The sequence below is a fragment of the Glycine soja genome, chromosome 1, assembly GCF_004193775.1.
Source record: "Glycine soja cultivar W05 chromosome 1, ASM419377v2, whole genome shotgun sequence".
NCBI lineage: Eukaryota > Viridiplantae > Streptophyta > Magnoliopsida > Fabales > Fabaceae > Glycine > Glycine soja.
The window spans coordinates 49,836,747-49,854,804 of record NC_041002.1 but is presented as its reverse complement, the minus strand read 5'-3'; the positions used below and the strand labels follow the sequence as shown (position 1 = coordinate 49,854,804).

Here is an 18,058-nt window from a genome sequence, read left to right as displayed (position 1 = left end):
TAATGGATTACAAGTAAACACATAAGTGAATTTGATATCATAATTTAACTTAAAACTTCAAGACTTTAGTTTATAGGTATTTTCTTCACTTATACGGTGATTAATCTTCTCATTCTTACTTGATGTGAGATTTCACTTCACACTTGTACTTTAACAATATTTTCCTCAAATATGAGTTTCTTTCACATAGTAGTTACCCCTCAAGTGGAAGTCATTTTCAACCACAAGTATCCAATGGTAGTCCTTAGAGCTTAACTGTGGTTATCCCAACTTGTCTAGTCATTGCTACCAATATGCTCTAGTACCTTGTACTGCGGCAACACTTATGGGACCCGTCACTTGATCTTCATGCATGGATCAGTCAAGAAGACTTTTGATACAAAAGATCTTCATGTCCATGGATTCATCGTCGTCATCTTACTTGTTTAAGTCAACTATTAAGTCGAACCTAACTTTGATATCGATTGTTGGGAACTAAGGTGATAAATATCAGAGAGATTTACGTAAATGAACAATCATAGAAATAAATTTTAATTTAAAACCTTAAAGTTCAGGCTTATGAATCTTCTCCTCATTTCTAGTGTTCCTTTTTCTATTGAATGTGAGATTTTACCTCATATTTGTATTCCAACAATAATTTCTTTTTTCATATGTTATAATGTTGTACACACACATGTGCAGAGTTTTTATATTAGTGTTTTTTGAAAATCGGATTGAATAATCTGTTAGACCAGCAAGTGATTATCTATTCAAATAAGCTATGAAAATTGATATAGAGGAAAAATTCGGTTAAATAATTAGAAAACTAATTAAAAAAGGGTAAAAATCAGCAAAAAAATTGATTCACATCAACCGTTAATGATGAATATTTAATACAATGTTAGTTTAAATTTCTTTCTTAAACAAATGAAAAGTATTAATTTGTAGTTTTCTTATTTATTCAACATGTGAATTTGTTGTTAATAAATGTTATTGTGTGTTATTGAAACCTAAACTTAAATATTATGATATATTTGATTTGAAATTTTTTATATACTTTGAACGCTAAAAATATAAAAAAGATGTTTTATCTTAGGTATTATAAAATTATATTTTTAATTTATATATTATTATTATTATTCAATTACAATTAAATTATTGAATTTTAAATTTATGTCTAAATTGACCTGTTCAATGACGAATTTTATATATATATATATATATATATATATATATATATATATATATATATATATATATATATATATATATATCACATATATTATTTATTGAAGATAATTCTTTTCCAGCAGTTAAATATGATCATTATGAACAATAAAATTTTTTTCTAAATATTTAACATAATTACATTCTTAGTATTCAAACTCAATACCTTTAATTAAATTGAAATAATTTCACATTAATTTATGCGTTTGATGATATTAATTGATTTATATATGTGCATCCTAAGACTGAAAGCCAAGAATCAAGTGAAGTTAGTAGATAAACGTTACCTAATATCATATATGCATGAATCGATCGAGCTAATTAATCAATTCCATCATTTTTAATCAGTCACTTTCTCATCGCAACATAAGATATATACATGCATGTTTTCTCCTGTTAAACACATTTAAGACTTAGGACTAATTAATGAGCTGATAAGGATGAATCTACGATTACGTGCGACGATGGATAAAAACTGTGAAAAAGAAGATGAGAAAGTAATGATTAAATTAAGTAGAAGAAAAAGAAAAAACACAATCAATATTGTATTAAAGGTTTAATTTATTTTTAATCCGTAAGAATGAAAAGTAATACCAAAAAATTTAATTACAATAAGTGTGTATCTTATCCAATCAAGTGAGTTACACTCCTTTAATTATAAAGGTTGGATTAATTTGAATGTAGTATATGCCTAATTTGCTTTCCGTAATGACAACCTATTCTAACATTATTTGCACTTTCTAATTATTAATTATTAGTTGGATGGAATGCCTTCCAAGAGTTTTTTGCGTGAGGAAAATAAAAAAAAATACAAACATGCAATGCTTTTCTTTTTCAAGCATGAACTCAAATTAGAAACACGTCTAGAAAAAAAAAATAAAAAAAAATGAAATGAGTTTTTTTATTAGCTAAAATAAATTTTTTATTAGTTAATTTATAAATGTTATCTTATCTTTTAGAGAAATTATATTAGTGAGTATCTAAAAATTATTCGATGGAAAGTTTATTTTTGTTTATAAAAAAACTCATCTCATCTTTTATTTTTTTATTTTATTCTTTTAGAAATATTTCTAAAGAATCTTACTCAAACAGGTCTTATATATGAATTTTTTTATCGTAATTTATTTGAAAAGTCTATTTTCTGATGATTTATTTGAGAAGTTTAGATAAAACTGTAGCTTTGGGGTAGTAGGACCGTTGCCGTGCATTTATGCAAAGATGTGATTTAAGATTCTGTAAATTAATTATATGGTACTATTACAGTAGAATTGTGGTATTTAATAACATCCATCATTATGCTAATTTCCCGCTCCTAATGAATGTAACTATTTTGTTTCCTGACATAAAAGAACTTGATCCTAAATTCGGAATATGATGGTAATTGATTATATGTCTTTCTGTAAACTGGTCATATTAATTTGAATTTTATTCACATTTTTCTCACAATAAAAATCATTCTCTTTAAAATCATATATAAACCAAAATAATTAAGAGTCTTTAAAAAATTAAAATAAGATAATATTTATTGTATAAATTATAAAATAAAGGAAAAAAAGATCTTAAATAAAGTAATTTTTTGTCTCCAACTAAAAATACTTCACTTTAAATCTTTAACCAATGTCAGCAGGACATTATTAGTTGTTAATAACTAATTTCACACTAATTAAAAAAATTATTTAATATTATTTAATCTTTCTAATTTCATGTAAAAAATTAAGATTATTTTTAAAATATTGTTTATTAAAATTTATTATCATGAATAAAAAAGTAATTAAAATAAAATTAAAATTAAATGAAAAATATGTTAATGATAATATTAAATAAATAGAATTAGTTAAAATTTATATATATATATATATATATATATATATATATATATATATATATATATATATATATATATATATATATATATATATATATATATATATATATATATATATATGAGTTAGTATTCTCGAGAGAACTATCTATACTATCTATGAGAGAAAGTTGGGCCCGAGCCTTGGGATTCCCTAAGAATGTTACGGCCACGGAATAGATGGTAACAACTCTCTGCCCTTCGGGTCTTCAAATATACTATGAGAGAATGCAAAGCAATTGTAATTTCACATGGTTTTACATTCTTTTGGAAATGTAAGTTTTGTTGATGAAAACTTTATTAATGGATAATTTATAAATATTTTTATAAGCATCTTTTGAGTTTTAAGACTTATTTTGACTTTAATAAATCACTAATATCCAATTCATCTAAATTTCGCTAAAAATTATATTTTTTTTGTCTACACTAGAAATATCCCTCAATTGGACAGTGTGTATTGTTTTTATCATGACAAAGTTTCTTCTAGGGATGGCAATGGATAGTTTGAATAGGATTTTATAGCACATACTCATATTCGGTCTCATGCTCACACAAGTAACAATTTTAATCCTGGTCCCCATGCCCGCAAGGCCGTAAATAGTAAAAATAAATTAATAAAAAAAAATCAAAATAATTACTACAATTATAGTAAAAATTTATTCTTAAATAAATCAAACATAACATTAAAAACATATACACATAATATTAAAAACAAATAAACATAATATTGATTCGTCCAAACTTAAGTCATAAATAAACAAAATTACAAAGATAATCATTCAATATAGCGATTGTTAAAGTTAATGTTCTAATTACTTAACAAAAACTCTAATCGAAGGTCTAGTGTTTTTCACTCTGTAATAGTAATACTATTAAATATTAGAGATTTAAAGTATTAATCATAAAAAATATAACGGACACACACACACACATATATATATATATATATATATATATATATATATATATATAGTGTTCGTACCCACACTCATACCTGATAGTACTCCTACCCACACTCATATCTGCCTAAATTTGTGAGTATATATCCACCTCACACCCAATTCCAATATTATAGGTAATTACCCGTCTCATCTTTAAATATTTTTGGAGGTACACATAGAATCCAAATCCATTTTGTCATCCCTTATCTTTTTTATACTATACACATATTCCAAATAAATATCCCAACAATATGCTTAAGTAACCAAACTAAATATCAATCATGTTAGATTTTATTGGTACTTTATAATTCTTTTAATTTATTAATAACATTCATTGAATGATGAATTGAGATATTGTCATATAGGTAGATAAATCTTCTTCTTCTCAAAAAGAAAAAGAAATTAGTACAATTATTTTTGTTTTTGGAACTCCAAATATCTCCTAGCTAAAAATTAAAGATTAATTAAATTTTTTTATTAAGATTGATTTAAGAGGTTGATAAATCTCAACCAATATTCTTTTGGATTAAACCACTAAAGACATGCTTAAAAGTAATTATTTGCTGGCCATACAACATTATTGGAATTGCCACAATCACTTTTAATTTTTTTGTTGTCCTAGAAATTACGGGTATCCTTTAAAAGAACAATCCTACTTGTACCGATTAGGATCATTATTAATAATAAACCTCTCCATCCGAATATTTATGACAATTATAACCACTTTAAACTTTAGAGATAACTGAATAATATACGCTCTATATTTAATTAAAAAATTGAATACATAAATGCTAAAACAATATATTTATACATCTGTGTTATATTGAAGGAAAAAAAAGACTTCATGAAGACCTCCGAGAATGTCGTAAATGATGATTTCATTTTTTGGTTACAAAATCGATGAATTCATTTGCAATATTGGTTTGATAAATTGTAGAGACCTCTGATTTTTAAACAAAAAACTGTCATTCTTTATGGATAAAATGTAGCCTTTCTTTTTACGTAATTTTTTTTTTAATATATAGTGGTTATAAACTATTACATTCACAAATATTAATCGAAGTAACATTCTTTTTTCAAATTCATCGCCAAATATCGGAAGCGATATGTATACAGTATATTTATATATTGACTATTGTTGGCTATCAAGGTATGGTGTATTCACCTTTGAACAGTTTGTTTATTTGTTCTTCACATGCACAGCATCTAAATCTTCATCAAACCCAATGGAAAAGTCAACAATTCAGATACAAGTCTTTGAGTAATCTTGCACTAACCTTTGGGATGTGGACATAGCCAACCCATTGATTGAAGTCACAGCAATCAGCAACCCACAAATTCAGAACAGCCAACCATTTATTAGATATTATCTCCTTTTCTGCTGAAAATAATGAATGAATTGTGAAAACATAAGGGCAGTTACAACAAGCTTGGTGATGAGCCAATCCAGAAAAAAAAAAAAAAAGGCTTGGTGATGAGCCAATTAGACTATGCACATTGCATTCATTAACTAAGGGTTTTTTTTGTTCTTTTTTTAGAGCAAACTACTCTTGTATCAGTGAGCTTTTTTTCAAATTACACATAACATTACTTTTTTTTCTCTCAAATTACAAACATCTTATATATTTGAAAACATTACACAAACACAGTCAGACCCCTAATATGTTTTACTAACACTCCCTATAAAGGAAGTGTCTATAATGATTAAAAAAAAAAACAAAGGATGTTTGTGTAATTATACCAAACTTCAGGAGGAATGATAAGTGTATTTACTTTCTTTTTTAATAATTTTTTGTTACGGGTGAATAATGAATACCCATCAACTAAGGTTGATTGAGTGAGCCATATACAATACATTGCTTTTAATGGTCTCACAGAAATATGGGAGATTTTGCGGTTGCTTTGGCATGCTACAGAAGCAACTGTCCCTTTTTCTCTATCTGTCATCATCTCAAGTCTCAACCTTTGCCCACTACTATTAACCTTTGTATCCACTACTACTCCACGTTCTCATTTGCTACCTTGTTTCATTTTGCTGTTATATAAATACCCTCATTGAATTTACATGACATCATAAACACCTACATTACGTAACAAACACCAATGTTACCATTGCAACCATGATTCTAATTCTACCTCTCCTCTAACTCCATCTGTGTTTTCTTCTCTGATATATACATTTTTCTGTGTCCCTTTGCCTTTATAGAACCCGGTTCTCATTTCATCTTTTTGCTTATCACTATATGGTAATAATATAGTACTTTTAGCCAAAGGTTGGGAATTAACAATGTCTTGTTCCAATTATGCTAGAAGCACTAGTACCTTCTTTTATCTGTTTCTTGCAGTGCTTGTTGCAAATACTAGCTTTTGCTTCTCTGCCAAGGTATGGTTTATTTCAAGGATTTTCCTTTTGAGTGTCATGAGAGCAAATTATGGAATCTAGATTTGGTGGCAATGCCAGGTTTATGTAGTGTACATGGGAAGCAAAACTGGGGAAAACCCAGATGATATTCTGAAGCACAATCATCAAATGCTTGCAGCTGTTCATAGTGGAAGGTCAGAACTCAGAGTTGATGCCATCTTTCTTTTTGGAAAAATTCAGCAATTGTTTTTTCAGTTGCTTTTTATTTTTTTCGTATTATTTCTTATGTGATTTTCCTTTTTCCTTGTTGGGAACATTTTAAACAGTATTGAGCAAGCCCAAGCTTCCCATGTTTATAGCTATAAACATGCTTTCAGAGGTTTTGCAGCCAAGTTGACTAATGAACAGGCTTACCAAATTTCAAGTCAGTGAAATTCTCCCCATTTCTTTACTCTTTTTCTTTGCAAATAAATAAGGTCAATGTTCATTCATTCACTCACTCCTTAAACTTTAACATTTATAGGCTATTGTAATTTTATTTTATTTTCATGTTCAAATTTGATCAGAAATGCCAGGAGTGGTATCTGTTTTCCCCAATTCTAAAAGAAAGCTGCACACCACTCATTCATGGGACTTCATAGGACTTTTGGACAACGAAAGCATGGAGATTCATGGGCATTCCACCAAAAACCAAGAAAATATAATCATTGGTTTCATTGATACGGGTGAGTAGTCTTACTCTTACACTAAGCTGAAGCCTTTACCATAACTTTCTTGTAGCAATTTCTTCACCCATACGTACAATATGCACCTTTTCTTCAAAGTCGCGTGAAGATATTTATTAGTCGGTTCAAAAGGATTTCCACTTTATTTTATTTCTCTAGTAGCAGAAACTGTGTATCTTTATTCCTCTAAACACTGGATTTCACATGACATCATTGTGGTAGTCACATTCTTGCTTAGGAAAACTCCTTTAATTAAATAAACCATCACTATAGGGTTAAAATTAGACCTGAATATGCTTTTATTCATTTCATGTTTCACAACTGATACAAATTACAATATACAACTACTCTCCAAGAGATCAAATTTAAGAATGAAAATATTGAAAAAAGGGTTTAGTTTAGGTACTTGATAATATTGGAATTTTGTTAATAGTGAGAACCATGGTCGGTTTTATTTTATTCATAATCATTGCAACGATTCATACAGGAATTTGGCCTGAATCCCCAAGTTTTAGTGACACCGACATGCCCCCAGTGCCCCGGGGATGGAAGGGCCATTGTCAATTAGGAGAAGCATTCAATGCTTCATCATGCAACAGGTTTCTGGTTGAATCATTTCCTCATAATTTTTAAGTTTGACTTTTTGGGCATTGGCTTCTAGCGTTGTCATATTCATTGGTTAATCATTTATGGAATAGGAAAGTGATAGGAGCTAGATACTACATGAGTGGACATGAAGCAGAAGAAGGGTCAGACAGAAAAGTCTCTTTCAGATCTGCCAGAGATAGCTCAGGTCATGGTAGCCACACAGCTTCCACAGCCGTGGGACGCTACGTGGCAAACATGAATTACAAGGGTCTAGGAGCTGGAGGAGCAAGGGGAGGTGCCCCTAAGGCCAGGATTGCGGTGTACAAAGTATGTTGGGACTCAGGTTGCTATGATGTGGACTTGTTAGCAGCATTTGATGATGCCATAAGGGATGGTGTTCACATTATGTCTTTGTCCCTGGGTCCTGAATCTCCCCAAGGTGACTATTTCGATGATGCTGTATCTGTGGCTTCATTCCATGCTGCTAAACATGGAGTGCTGGTGGTAGCATCAGTTGGGAATCAAGGAAATCCTGGTTCTGCAACAAACGTTGCACCATGGATTATCACAGTTGCTGCTAGCTCAACAGATAGGGATTTCACCTCTGATATCACACTAGGAAATGGTGTTAACATCACGGTAAAGCTTGACCACTTTGTGTTGGTAAACCTTTTGTACACTTGGTGGACTCAATTTAGTTCTCTATAATGATACAGGGTGAGAGTCTCAGTCTCTTGGGAATGAGTGCCTCCAGAAGATTGATTGATGCATCTGAAGCCTTTACTGGATATTTCACTCCTTATCAATCCAGGTGAAGCACAAGGTACTTAAAAGTGAGAACAGCCTAAAAGTCAATGTAGAGGGATGGTTTTTTTAAGTTAAATGTTGTCCTCTTTTCAACATTTCTGCAGTTACTGTGTGGATAGTTCCCTGGATAAGACCAAGGCCAAAGGAAAGGTTCTTGTGTGTCGACATACAGAGTATTCAGGGGAGTCAAAGTTGGAAAAGAGTAAGATAGTGAAGGAGGCAGGTGGTGTTGGGATGATACTCATTGATGAAGCAAATCAAGGTGTTTCCACCCCATTTGTGATACCTTCAGCTGTTGTTGGAACGAAAACAGGAGAACGGATTCTATCCTATATCAATAGGACACGGTTTGTTGTTATGTATTTGATTGAATAGACATTTTTGTTAAGTTCTTCTGCTATTCTGCCATTCTCTAACTCAATATCATACTAAACTCAACAGTATGCCTATGACAAGGATTTCCAGAGCCAAGACAGTACTAGGAGTTCAGCCGGCACCCTGTGTAGCAGCATTTTCTTCTAAAGGCCCCAATACATTAACCCCAGAAATTTTGAAGGTAATATTGGCCCTATTTGGATACACTTCTCCACGAGCATGTATAAGAGAAAAAATAGGGAGGTAAAATGAATCAAACTTTTTCTGTAAGTCAAAATCAAGTTATGTACTTCAGCTTTTAGAAAAGTTAAAAAATCTATGCGGTGTATGTTGATTAACTTACGAGAGAAGTTTGATTTATTTTACTTTCTTTTTCTTTAAGTATTTGTTGAAAAGTTTATCCAATTTACTTTCTTTTCTCATTTTTCTTCAAGTATTTGTTGAAAAGTTTATCCGAACTGCACTATTCTCGTATATTCGCCACTGAGTTAATAAAATGCTTTTTTATTCTAACTTAATCCTGAACGATTTCTGGCTGTATTGTAGCCTGATGTTACAGCTCCCGGATTAAACATCCTTGCAGCATGGTCTCCAGCCTCAGCTGGAATGAAGTTTAATATTGTATCAGGAACTTCTATGTCTTGTCCTCATGTAACTGGAATTGCAACCTTGGTCAAAGCTGTGCATCCTTCATGGTCTCCTTCTGCTATCAAATCTGCCATCATGACAACTGGTATTACATGCATGTTTGGTTTCACATCTTAGATGTGTTTTTTCACATTTACTAAGAAACTAATAGTTATTACTTCCACATTCAAACATGATTTCTTATTTTTCAACGAATTTCCAAACATGTTTTACATATATATAGTGGTGTATATTAATTACCCAATGCAGTTTGTCTAAGATTCTACTTAACAAACATTAAAATAAAGCTTCTCACTACATTAAATTGTCACTTAATGCCTAAATATAGATACTGAGCACCACCACTCAAAAACTAACAGTAAGTTCAATGTGCAGCAACAATTTTGGATAAGCACCACCAACCCATTAGAGCAGATCCTGATAGAAGAAGGGCTAATGCATTTGATTATGGATCAGGGTTTGTGAACCCCTCAAGAGTTCTGGATCCTGGTCTTGTATATGATTCGAATCCAGAAGATTTTGTTGCGTTCCTTTGTTCACTTGGTTATGATGAGAGGTCACTCCACCTTGTCACAAAGGACAACAGCACATGTGATAGGGCATTCAAAACACCATCTGACCTCAACTATCCATCTATTGCAGTGCCAAATCTTGAAGACAACTTTTCGGTAACTCGAGTTGTGACTAATGTTGGAAAAGCAAGAAGTATATATAAAGCTGTAGTGGTGTCTCCTACTGGAGTTAATGTTACTGTTGTGCCAAATCGGTTAGTCTTCACAAGAATAGGACAGAAGATCAAGTTCACTGTGAATTTCAAAGTGGCTGCTCCCTCAAAGGGCTATGCATTCGGGTTCTTGTCATGGAAGAATGGAAGAACACAGGTCACGAGTCCTTTAGTTGTTAAGGTTGCACCAGCAAGTCATGGGTTGGTGAGATAACAATGCTTGTAATTATGTATATATGCTTAGGAGCCGTGAGATCCCTATCGTAACTAAGACTAGAACAACTATTCTCAGTGAAATCCGGATGCAACCTAAATGATCACTTCCAAACTTACGTTATAGTTATATGCTTGGGGCAGTCTGGGATATCAAACACAGAATTGAATAAATGATATTTTGATGCCATGACAGTACTCTCAAATTCATTGTCACTATTTGTCAATTATCACTTATCACTGCAGAATTTTGTTATGTAGGTTAGTCAGCACTTGCCATGCATAACTTTGGTGTTCTATCTGTCTTTTCCTCCACCCAAAAAGGATGTTAAGAAAGTATGGTCATCGGTTTAATATCTCGAAAAAAATGTAATGAATAAGTAAATAGGTATTATTTATTTAAAAGGCAAATCAAAACATATTTTGCTCACTGAAGCGCTAGTTTAATTGTGGAATTATTAACATGATAACATCTCTCATATTCTTTGAACAATATTTAAAAAGAAAAGGAATCCCTCATTTCCTTGATCTTTTTTAATATACTAATTATTGCAAGTCACCTTATATCTTCGCATATTCATTATTGATAGCATAAACTCTTCTGGTTTGTCGGCCTGAGACGATTGAAGGACATACACTCTTCTGAGTAGTTTGACATAAAAACGTAGCTCACGGACACAAATATCTTCACATGTTCATTATTGATAGGATAAAACTCTTTTGAGTAGTTTGGCGGCCTGAGACAATTGAAGGGCAAAGTATTCTTATCATACCTTTATATATTAAAGCACCCATCGTGATCAAATCAGAATACATGGCCAAGGTCAATGGATTGGGTGCTCAAAAAGTATATGAGATATGCTTGGGTACTCCAATATCAGTTATGAAGCTTTAAGCTACGGTGAGGTTCATTATATTTTGGTCAAATTCTCCATCCAGTTTCAAGAAACTTTTAGATCTTTAGTCTCGATATTTTCTTTCCTTACATCCGTTAGATACTTCCCATGTATGCTATGGATTGAAGTTGCCTTATTTTCCTAGTTAAGTTACCTATATCAACAAGCAAAATGGAAACTAGGCAGTAAAAGAGTAATCTCAATCCCCAATTTCCGTTGTTATATAATCTCTTCCGACTTGCATAGTGTGTTTGTTTTAAAGTTCACCAGCCTCAAACAACCTTTGAATCCAAAGCAAGTGTCTTGTAACTTCTACGTTTTTACATTGGAAAGTGTAATTTTTCTTCAACATACACACAAGCAATCTATCATGCAATGACATCATAAGCATTCAGTTAGATTTGAACGGGCAACCCTGCACTACTTTGTCTAGAAACTAAAAAGCTAATCATGATCAGTCGTGTTTCGGAATCATTAGCATGAAATACATGCACTTTGTTACCGTTAATTTGCAACTAAACTCTCAGCTATTACACATAAGCACGGCAAAGCCATCCCTATTTACTTGTTAGAAATCATATTTTATCTCCTCATCACTGGTGTATGCTTCAATTTAGCTGCAGAATACTCAAATAGTAAAATTCTGTACATATCAGAAATGAAAACAAGCCTTCGGCAGTAAACTTGGATGTATAATTGAACCAAAAGTTCATTGTCCAACGACAGAATCTTGCTGCCGTATAAAACAGTACAATGCATATCACAATTCATAGAAAACTATAACATAGTGAACAAGAAATATGAACAGTTTACTATGATTAAAGACATAATTATTAAAGTATTTAGCCTGCGACCTAAACAACGATGGAATTTCAACTTAAAATCTCTACAAATGATTTTTATCATCCAATTTCTAGAGCTAGACAAAAGGAGCCAACACTGACACTTCTATTTTAGGCATTATATTACACATATAGGTATGAAATCAGGAGATGAAATGACATACAGAGTGTCAACATAGTTGCAAACACTAAGAGTGCTTCTCCGTTGGATCAACAAGGCCTTCCATTACAATAAGCTGATCCAACAGTGCAAACTTTTCATCTTCAAGGGTTTTTACCTCATCTTCAACCTCTCTTACCTCTTTCCCTAATGCAAAGCTCTCATCCTCCAGCAGCATATACTTTCTCCTCAATGCACGGTACTCATTTCCAGCTGCAGAGGAGTCAGGCAACGAATCTGAATTGGAACCTTCTTGTTTCTGAAAAGGTGGTGAGACTTCAGTCATCAAGTGTCTCTTGGAACCCTTCTGTCTTGATTTTAAAGACAGAGATGTCTGTCCATCTTCCTTGACACCATTCGCTTGCAACTGAAATAAAGATGCCTTTTGGGTTAAGTTTTTCTTCTTCCTTGGATCTTGCATTGCCAACCAATAATAACTGCAGAATAAGAACGAAAACAAAAATGATATCAACACATACATCTTGAAGCCAGTTGAAGTGAACAACTATTTTTTTTTATAGGAAAACATTAATTGTTAGTTTGTTAATTTTTGTCAATAGGGATCGAACCCACTATCTTTCCCCATTTCTTTTTATCTTTCCCCTTTTCTTTTTTTCTTAAGATCCCAACCAACCTTATCTTCCAAGTGAACAACTATATACAAGTAGTGAAGTTAAAACTATGTTACGAGCATCAAAAAAATATATAATGGCATTGCAAGACCCGTATGACCTCAGAAAGATTTTAAAGTAAATTTGATCCACCGTGAATGTAAATACTAAAAATTCCAATTCCACATCAATGCAAAAACTTTCACTTCTAATAAAACTGCTTGATTGGCCTTTTCAAATGGTTGCCTCAATTAAATTTCTATGCGTTAGCATAATTATTAGTTGGAATGAAACAAACACCAGACACATGTTCATCACTTGGTCTTCCATGACCTAGTTTTTTGCAAATTATATAATGCATAAAAAGAGTAAACCATCAATTTAGTCTCCAAAGCATGGTAGTTAGTATCGTACGAGTCACGATACGTATCGCACGATTGGATACGATTCCAGCTGCTACCGATACCAATCGGAGGTTGTCTCGCTTTTGTTCCTGGACCGTGGTTGAATCTCTGTATCGGGGATGAATCGTGCATGAATCGCGATTTTCAGACGAATCGCGCGATTCTTCACCCTGCGCAGACTTGTCGTAGAGCGGAATCACTGGACACGCCGCGCTGGATCGCAGGATCGTGGAGACGAGCGTGTTTCAGCGTTGCTATTTTCTCAGCCGTGGCAGGGCAGAGTCGAGGTAATTTCTGATTTACGATTCCTGTGAAGGAGATGACTGATGTTTGGGCTTGCGGGTCTTTGACAAACTGGGCTCACATGATTTTTAAAGTAAGTAAACCTTCTTCTGGCCTTTTTGAAACATAAAAAGAACTATATGATCCTTTACTTTATTTTATTAGTTGAATTTAGTTATTTATCTTTTAAAAAGTTTAACGTGGTGTTTTATCTTTTTTTTAGTTTATTTTAATTCTTTATCTTTTTAAAAAATTATTTTAATCATTTATTTTAATTATCTTTTTTTGTTAAAAAATTAAATGTAGGGAAATAAGAGAAAACTAAACAAAAAAAATGTAATTTTTAAATGATTAACGAAATCATTCTTAGATTGAAGGATCAAACTGAATAAGAAAAATAAGATAAAGGATTAAATAATTTTTTGAAAAAGATAAAACACTATATTGAACCAAAAAAATAAGATAATTTATCAAATTAAACTTTTTAAAAGATAAAAGACCAAATTAAAAATAAATAAAATAAAATAAAGGACCAAATAGTTTGTTTAGATTTTTTTATTATACACTAAAACTTGCATGAGTTTTTAAACCTTCGAGAAGTGTGACTTGGACTTTCTTATGTTAAAATAGGTCTAACAATATTTTTTTAATTCAACCGAATTCTTTTTGGCATATTTTCCTTTTTATTTTTTTTGTCTTGACTCTTGAACAATCAAGGTGGGCAATTGCCGAGGGTCTCATATTTAGAAGGGCACCGAATTTTTTATTTAGTCTATATAAGTATTAAAATTTTATACAATAAGTTTGATGAATTGTTTTTGTTCAATTGAATTGTAAAATGTAAAGATGAATAAGTTATGAACATAAAAGAAAAAAATAAAAATTAAAACTTCTCTAAAACATGATAGTTCTCTAACTCGGTTTTGAGATCGATCTTTGGTGTCTTGAGCAAACCAAAAAAATTATGCATTCATAATTATTGAAATATTATCCATCTTGAATATTTTTGTTGCAAAACTCATTAATAATCCGTTTAAAATGTAGATTATTTAAAGTAACAATAACAAGAATAACTAATATTATTCTAAAAGTTGTTATTAATGATAACATAAATAGTTAATAATTAGTACAAAATCATTTAAAACAAAACAAAATCAATTAATCTATCTTGTGACATAGTATATCACAAATAGAATTTTAACATTTTTAAATAGTATTGGTGACAACAACAATATAACACTCTATTTTTATTTTTTTTAGTATTATTATTATTTGTATTAATACATTATTTATTTCACGTTAATATGTTCTGCACTTGTTTGCTATAAATACCCTTCTATATGTCAATGAATTTGAATCACCTACAAACAAACCAAATACGTTATGTTACACACATAAATGGCTTTTAAGACAAAACCTCCTAAAAATATCACAAATTCATCACTTGTGTTTGTTTACCATGAGTGAGATATGAACTAATGAGCACAAACACTTACATGTGTCCAACCCACCACTTTGGTTCTTCAAAATTTGACATTTGAAGAGAAAAATTAAAGATGTATTATTGCTACAAGATGACAAACATGTGACTAAGATATTTTATCAACGTCTTGTTGGAGTCCACCACAGTCATGTTTGTTATGATTCATTTAAGTTAAAAAATGACAACCTAACATGTGCAAAACATGCTATCAATGCACCACCAATATCAAAGGGACTAACACAGTTATATGCAAAAGTGTCAATTGTACATCCTCGCAAGACCGTTCAAGAATAATACATGATTTGCATAACTTTGAACCACCACCATCAAGGCGTTATATATGACAAGACAATCGTTGGTTGATTATTGGTTGAGTTTGTCTCTAGTTTTTATAGTGTTTATCAGTTATCCATGTTGTTACGTTTAGACTTGTAACACCCCAAGTTTTAAGTACTAGAAATATACCATAAGGAGAATTCTTATTAGAACCTTTCTGTTATATTTTATGTAAATATTTGTTGTTATTATTTGTATATTATTGGTTTTGTCTTCAGTATGTACTTGTATTGTGATAATGTATTCCTATACATGTGTGTATTTTGTGTATATTATTATTATTGTTGTTGTTGTTGTCTTTATTATATTATATAATATTATATTTGGTGTTAGAAGAGTATTAGATTAACTTCTTATAGTTAAAATGCTTGAAAAGTTGTCTAAGTCTAGTGATAGTTTTATGATGGCAATGATGGATAGACCATGTCATATCTTGAGTTATAGTTGTCCGTTTGAGGTATTTTTTGTGTCTTTGGAAAGTTTTCTGAAAAAGCTATAATTCATTCATACACCTTAGAAACAAAAATCAACTTCTATCTTAGAAAAAATCAACTCCAAAGTAGGCCACTGATCATGAAAAACAGTCTAAGTCTCACATTAGATAAAATAATCTCATGAACCCTTCTTCCCCTATATATAGAGGAGACCAACAAGGCTTATATGCACCAAAGAATTAAGTGGGCTTAGCATTAGGTGAGAAGCCCCTCAGTCAATATTTTTATATTCCCCTTTGAGTTTTCAAACTTGGAAAATTTAGACTGCTTGAGATTGTGTTTTAACTCACAACCACGTTTTTGTCGTAATAAGAGTTGTCGTGGAGATCATGGTGGATGAAATCATTGGGTCAATGCGTTCTTGGAAGTGGTCAGGAGATTGTCTTCCTCTCAAGATATTGCAATTTTAGTGAGCAAAGATTAAGCTGTCAGAATTATGAGGTTAGAGGTATTTTGAGGTCAATGCAGAAGTTGTAGATAATTGTTCTATCTTTCTAACGAGATAAGAACCAACTTAATAAGATTAGTACAACTCTATACATGATTATTATACTCTATGAAGGTCATTGTAACATAGGAGGAAAAATGAGTATGTAATATTGATATCATAATGAGTGGTAGTACGATGCATGATGTTTTATACTTATGATTTGATGAATGAAGTGATGCGATGATATTGTTGCGTAAATAAGTGAATGTGCCCATGATTGATATTGTGACTGAATTCAATATGTCCATGAGTATATGTGGAAGTAATATGTCTTGGTACACGTCTGTGTTACGAAAAATGTTAGGAGAACCTATTCGTGCGGGATAGGAATCTCCAAGGGAATTTGAAAATAAATCATATGCATATTGTCTATGAACCATGCATCATGTTATGCATATGTCTTTTAAAGTGAAGGACATTTATGAACCTAAATGGGAAGGTCATGAGTGAGTTGACGTATGACTTTGACCTTAGGGGTGCAACACTTTGGAATCTCTTTTAAGTTCATGTTAATTACATGTGTTGGAGTATCCTTGCAAGGCCAGAAAACTCTAACGCCGGTGGTGTCATCTCGACGAGAGTGATAGTATCGGGTTGCCCATTGTGTGGCTATTTGTTGACTACACGGACTCCTGGGCTACATTCACTGTGTTTTCCAAAATGGTACTACATGCATACAGGTTTACGAATTTAATTTGCATCACATTTCGTGTGAGAATTTGTGTATGAAATGTTTGATTTGGATGAGGCATGCTTGTGCTGTGGAACACAATTATTTGTAAATGTATCTTATATCTTTATGACTTCCTTAATGTTTTAAATTTATTGTAAGATGTATCTCACTTTTCGTCTGTTTGTCTTGTCTGTGTTTAGGCTGAATGTCACCCTTACAAGTGAGTCTTTGTAAGGTTATGAATGTTTTGAGATAATATAACATTGGGACACAAATTTTATTCATTTATCTAATGATTAAATTAATAAGTAATTTTTTATCATATTTTATTTAATATGGTTTGTATGGACTTTGGAGTGCCAATATTTGTTTAACATTAAGTTACGTTATTTATTGATTTGTTTTCTTTAAGTTTACAAACATTTGACATGTAATACTCTTACCACGACATAAACATTTCTTTTTTAAATGTCGATTGTTGATAGATTGGTAAATGCACCAATTCGTCCCAAGAAGTAAAATTAAAACTGAAGTCCGAGTGTCGAATCTACAAGAACTTTGTTTGTACTTAGGTAGATGAATAATTTATTAATAAAAGAGGTTAAAGAAAATTGATTTGAAATGGCTATGAGAAAACAATAATATAAATTGGTAGAAAATCAAATCAAACAAAAGGAGAAATTAAACAAGATTTTAAATTGATTAATTAAAGACAAAAAAAATGAGAAAATCCAATATTATTGTAGAAGAAAATTCAAAAGATGAAAATGTTGGAAACTTAACCTATGAGTTACTCTTTGATGTAATGTTAATAATTTTTCTATTTATAATTATTTCAATTTACACCTACATCTACTAGTATACTCTAACTTTGGTTCCCCACATGAAAGAGCCTAATTTATCTATTTTCTCTCTCAAATCCCTTTGCAAAGCTAAA

At 31.4% G+C, this 18,058-nt stretch overlaps 2 protein-coding genes across 2 annotated transcripts; one reads left to right on the top strand and one right to left on the bottom strand.

The window, feature by feature from the left end:
* Nucleotides 1–5,909: 5,909 nt before the first annotated feature.
* Nucleotides 5,910–10,687, top strand: LOC114418866 (subtilisin-like protease SBT5.3). Its single transcript, XM_028384408.1, has 11 exons — nucleotides 5,910–6,391; nucleotides 6,470–6,564; nucleotides 6,697–6,794; nucleotides 6,937–7,095; nucleotides 7,583–7,694; nucleotides 7,794–8,322; nucleotides 8,400–8,494; nucleotides 8,595–8,837; nucleotides 8,932–9,046; nucleotides 9,412–9,598; nucleotides 9,889–10,687. The coding sequence occupies exons 1-11, from the start codon at nucleotides 6,296–6,298 to the stop codon at nucleotides 10,449–10,451; spliced, it is 2,292 nt and encodes a 763-aa protein (XP_028240209.1). The 5' UTR covers nucleotides 5,910–6,295; the 3' UTR covers nucleotides 10,452–10,687.
* A 1,350-nt stretch (nucleotides 10,688–12,037) lies between these two features.
* LOC114418858 lies at nucleotides 12,038–13,726 on the bottom strand. The gene is made up of 2 exons (XM_028384398.1): nucleotides 13,374–13,726; nucleotides 12,038–12,785 (listed from the first exon to the last, which is right to left on the bottom strand). Exons 1-2 carry the CDS (start codon nucleotides 13,493–13,495, stop codon nucleotides 12,377–12,379), a joined length of 531 nt encoding a protein of 176 aa, XP_028240199.1. The 5' UTR covers nucleotides 13,496–13,726; the 3' UTR covers nucleotides 12,038–12,376.
* Nucleotides 13,727–18,058: the final 4,332 nt, after the last annotated feature.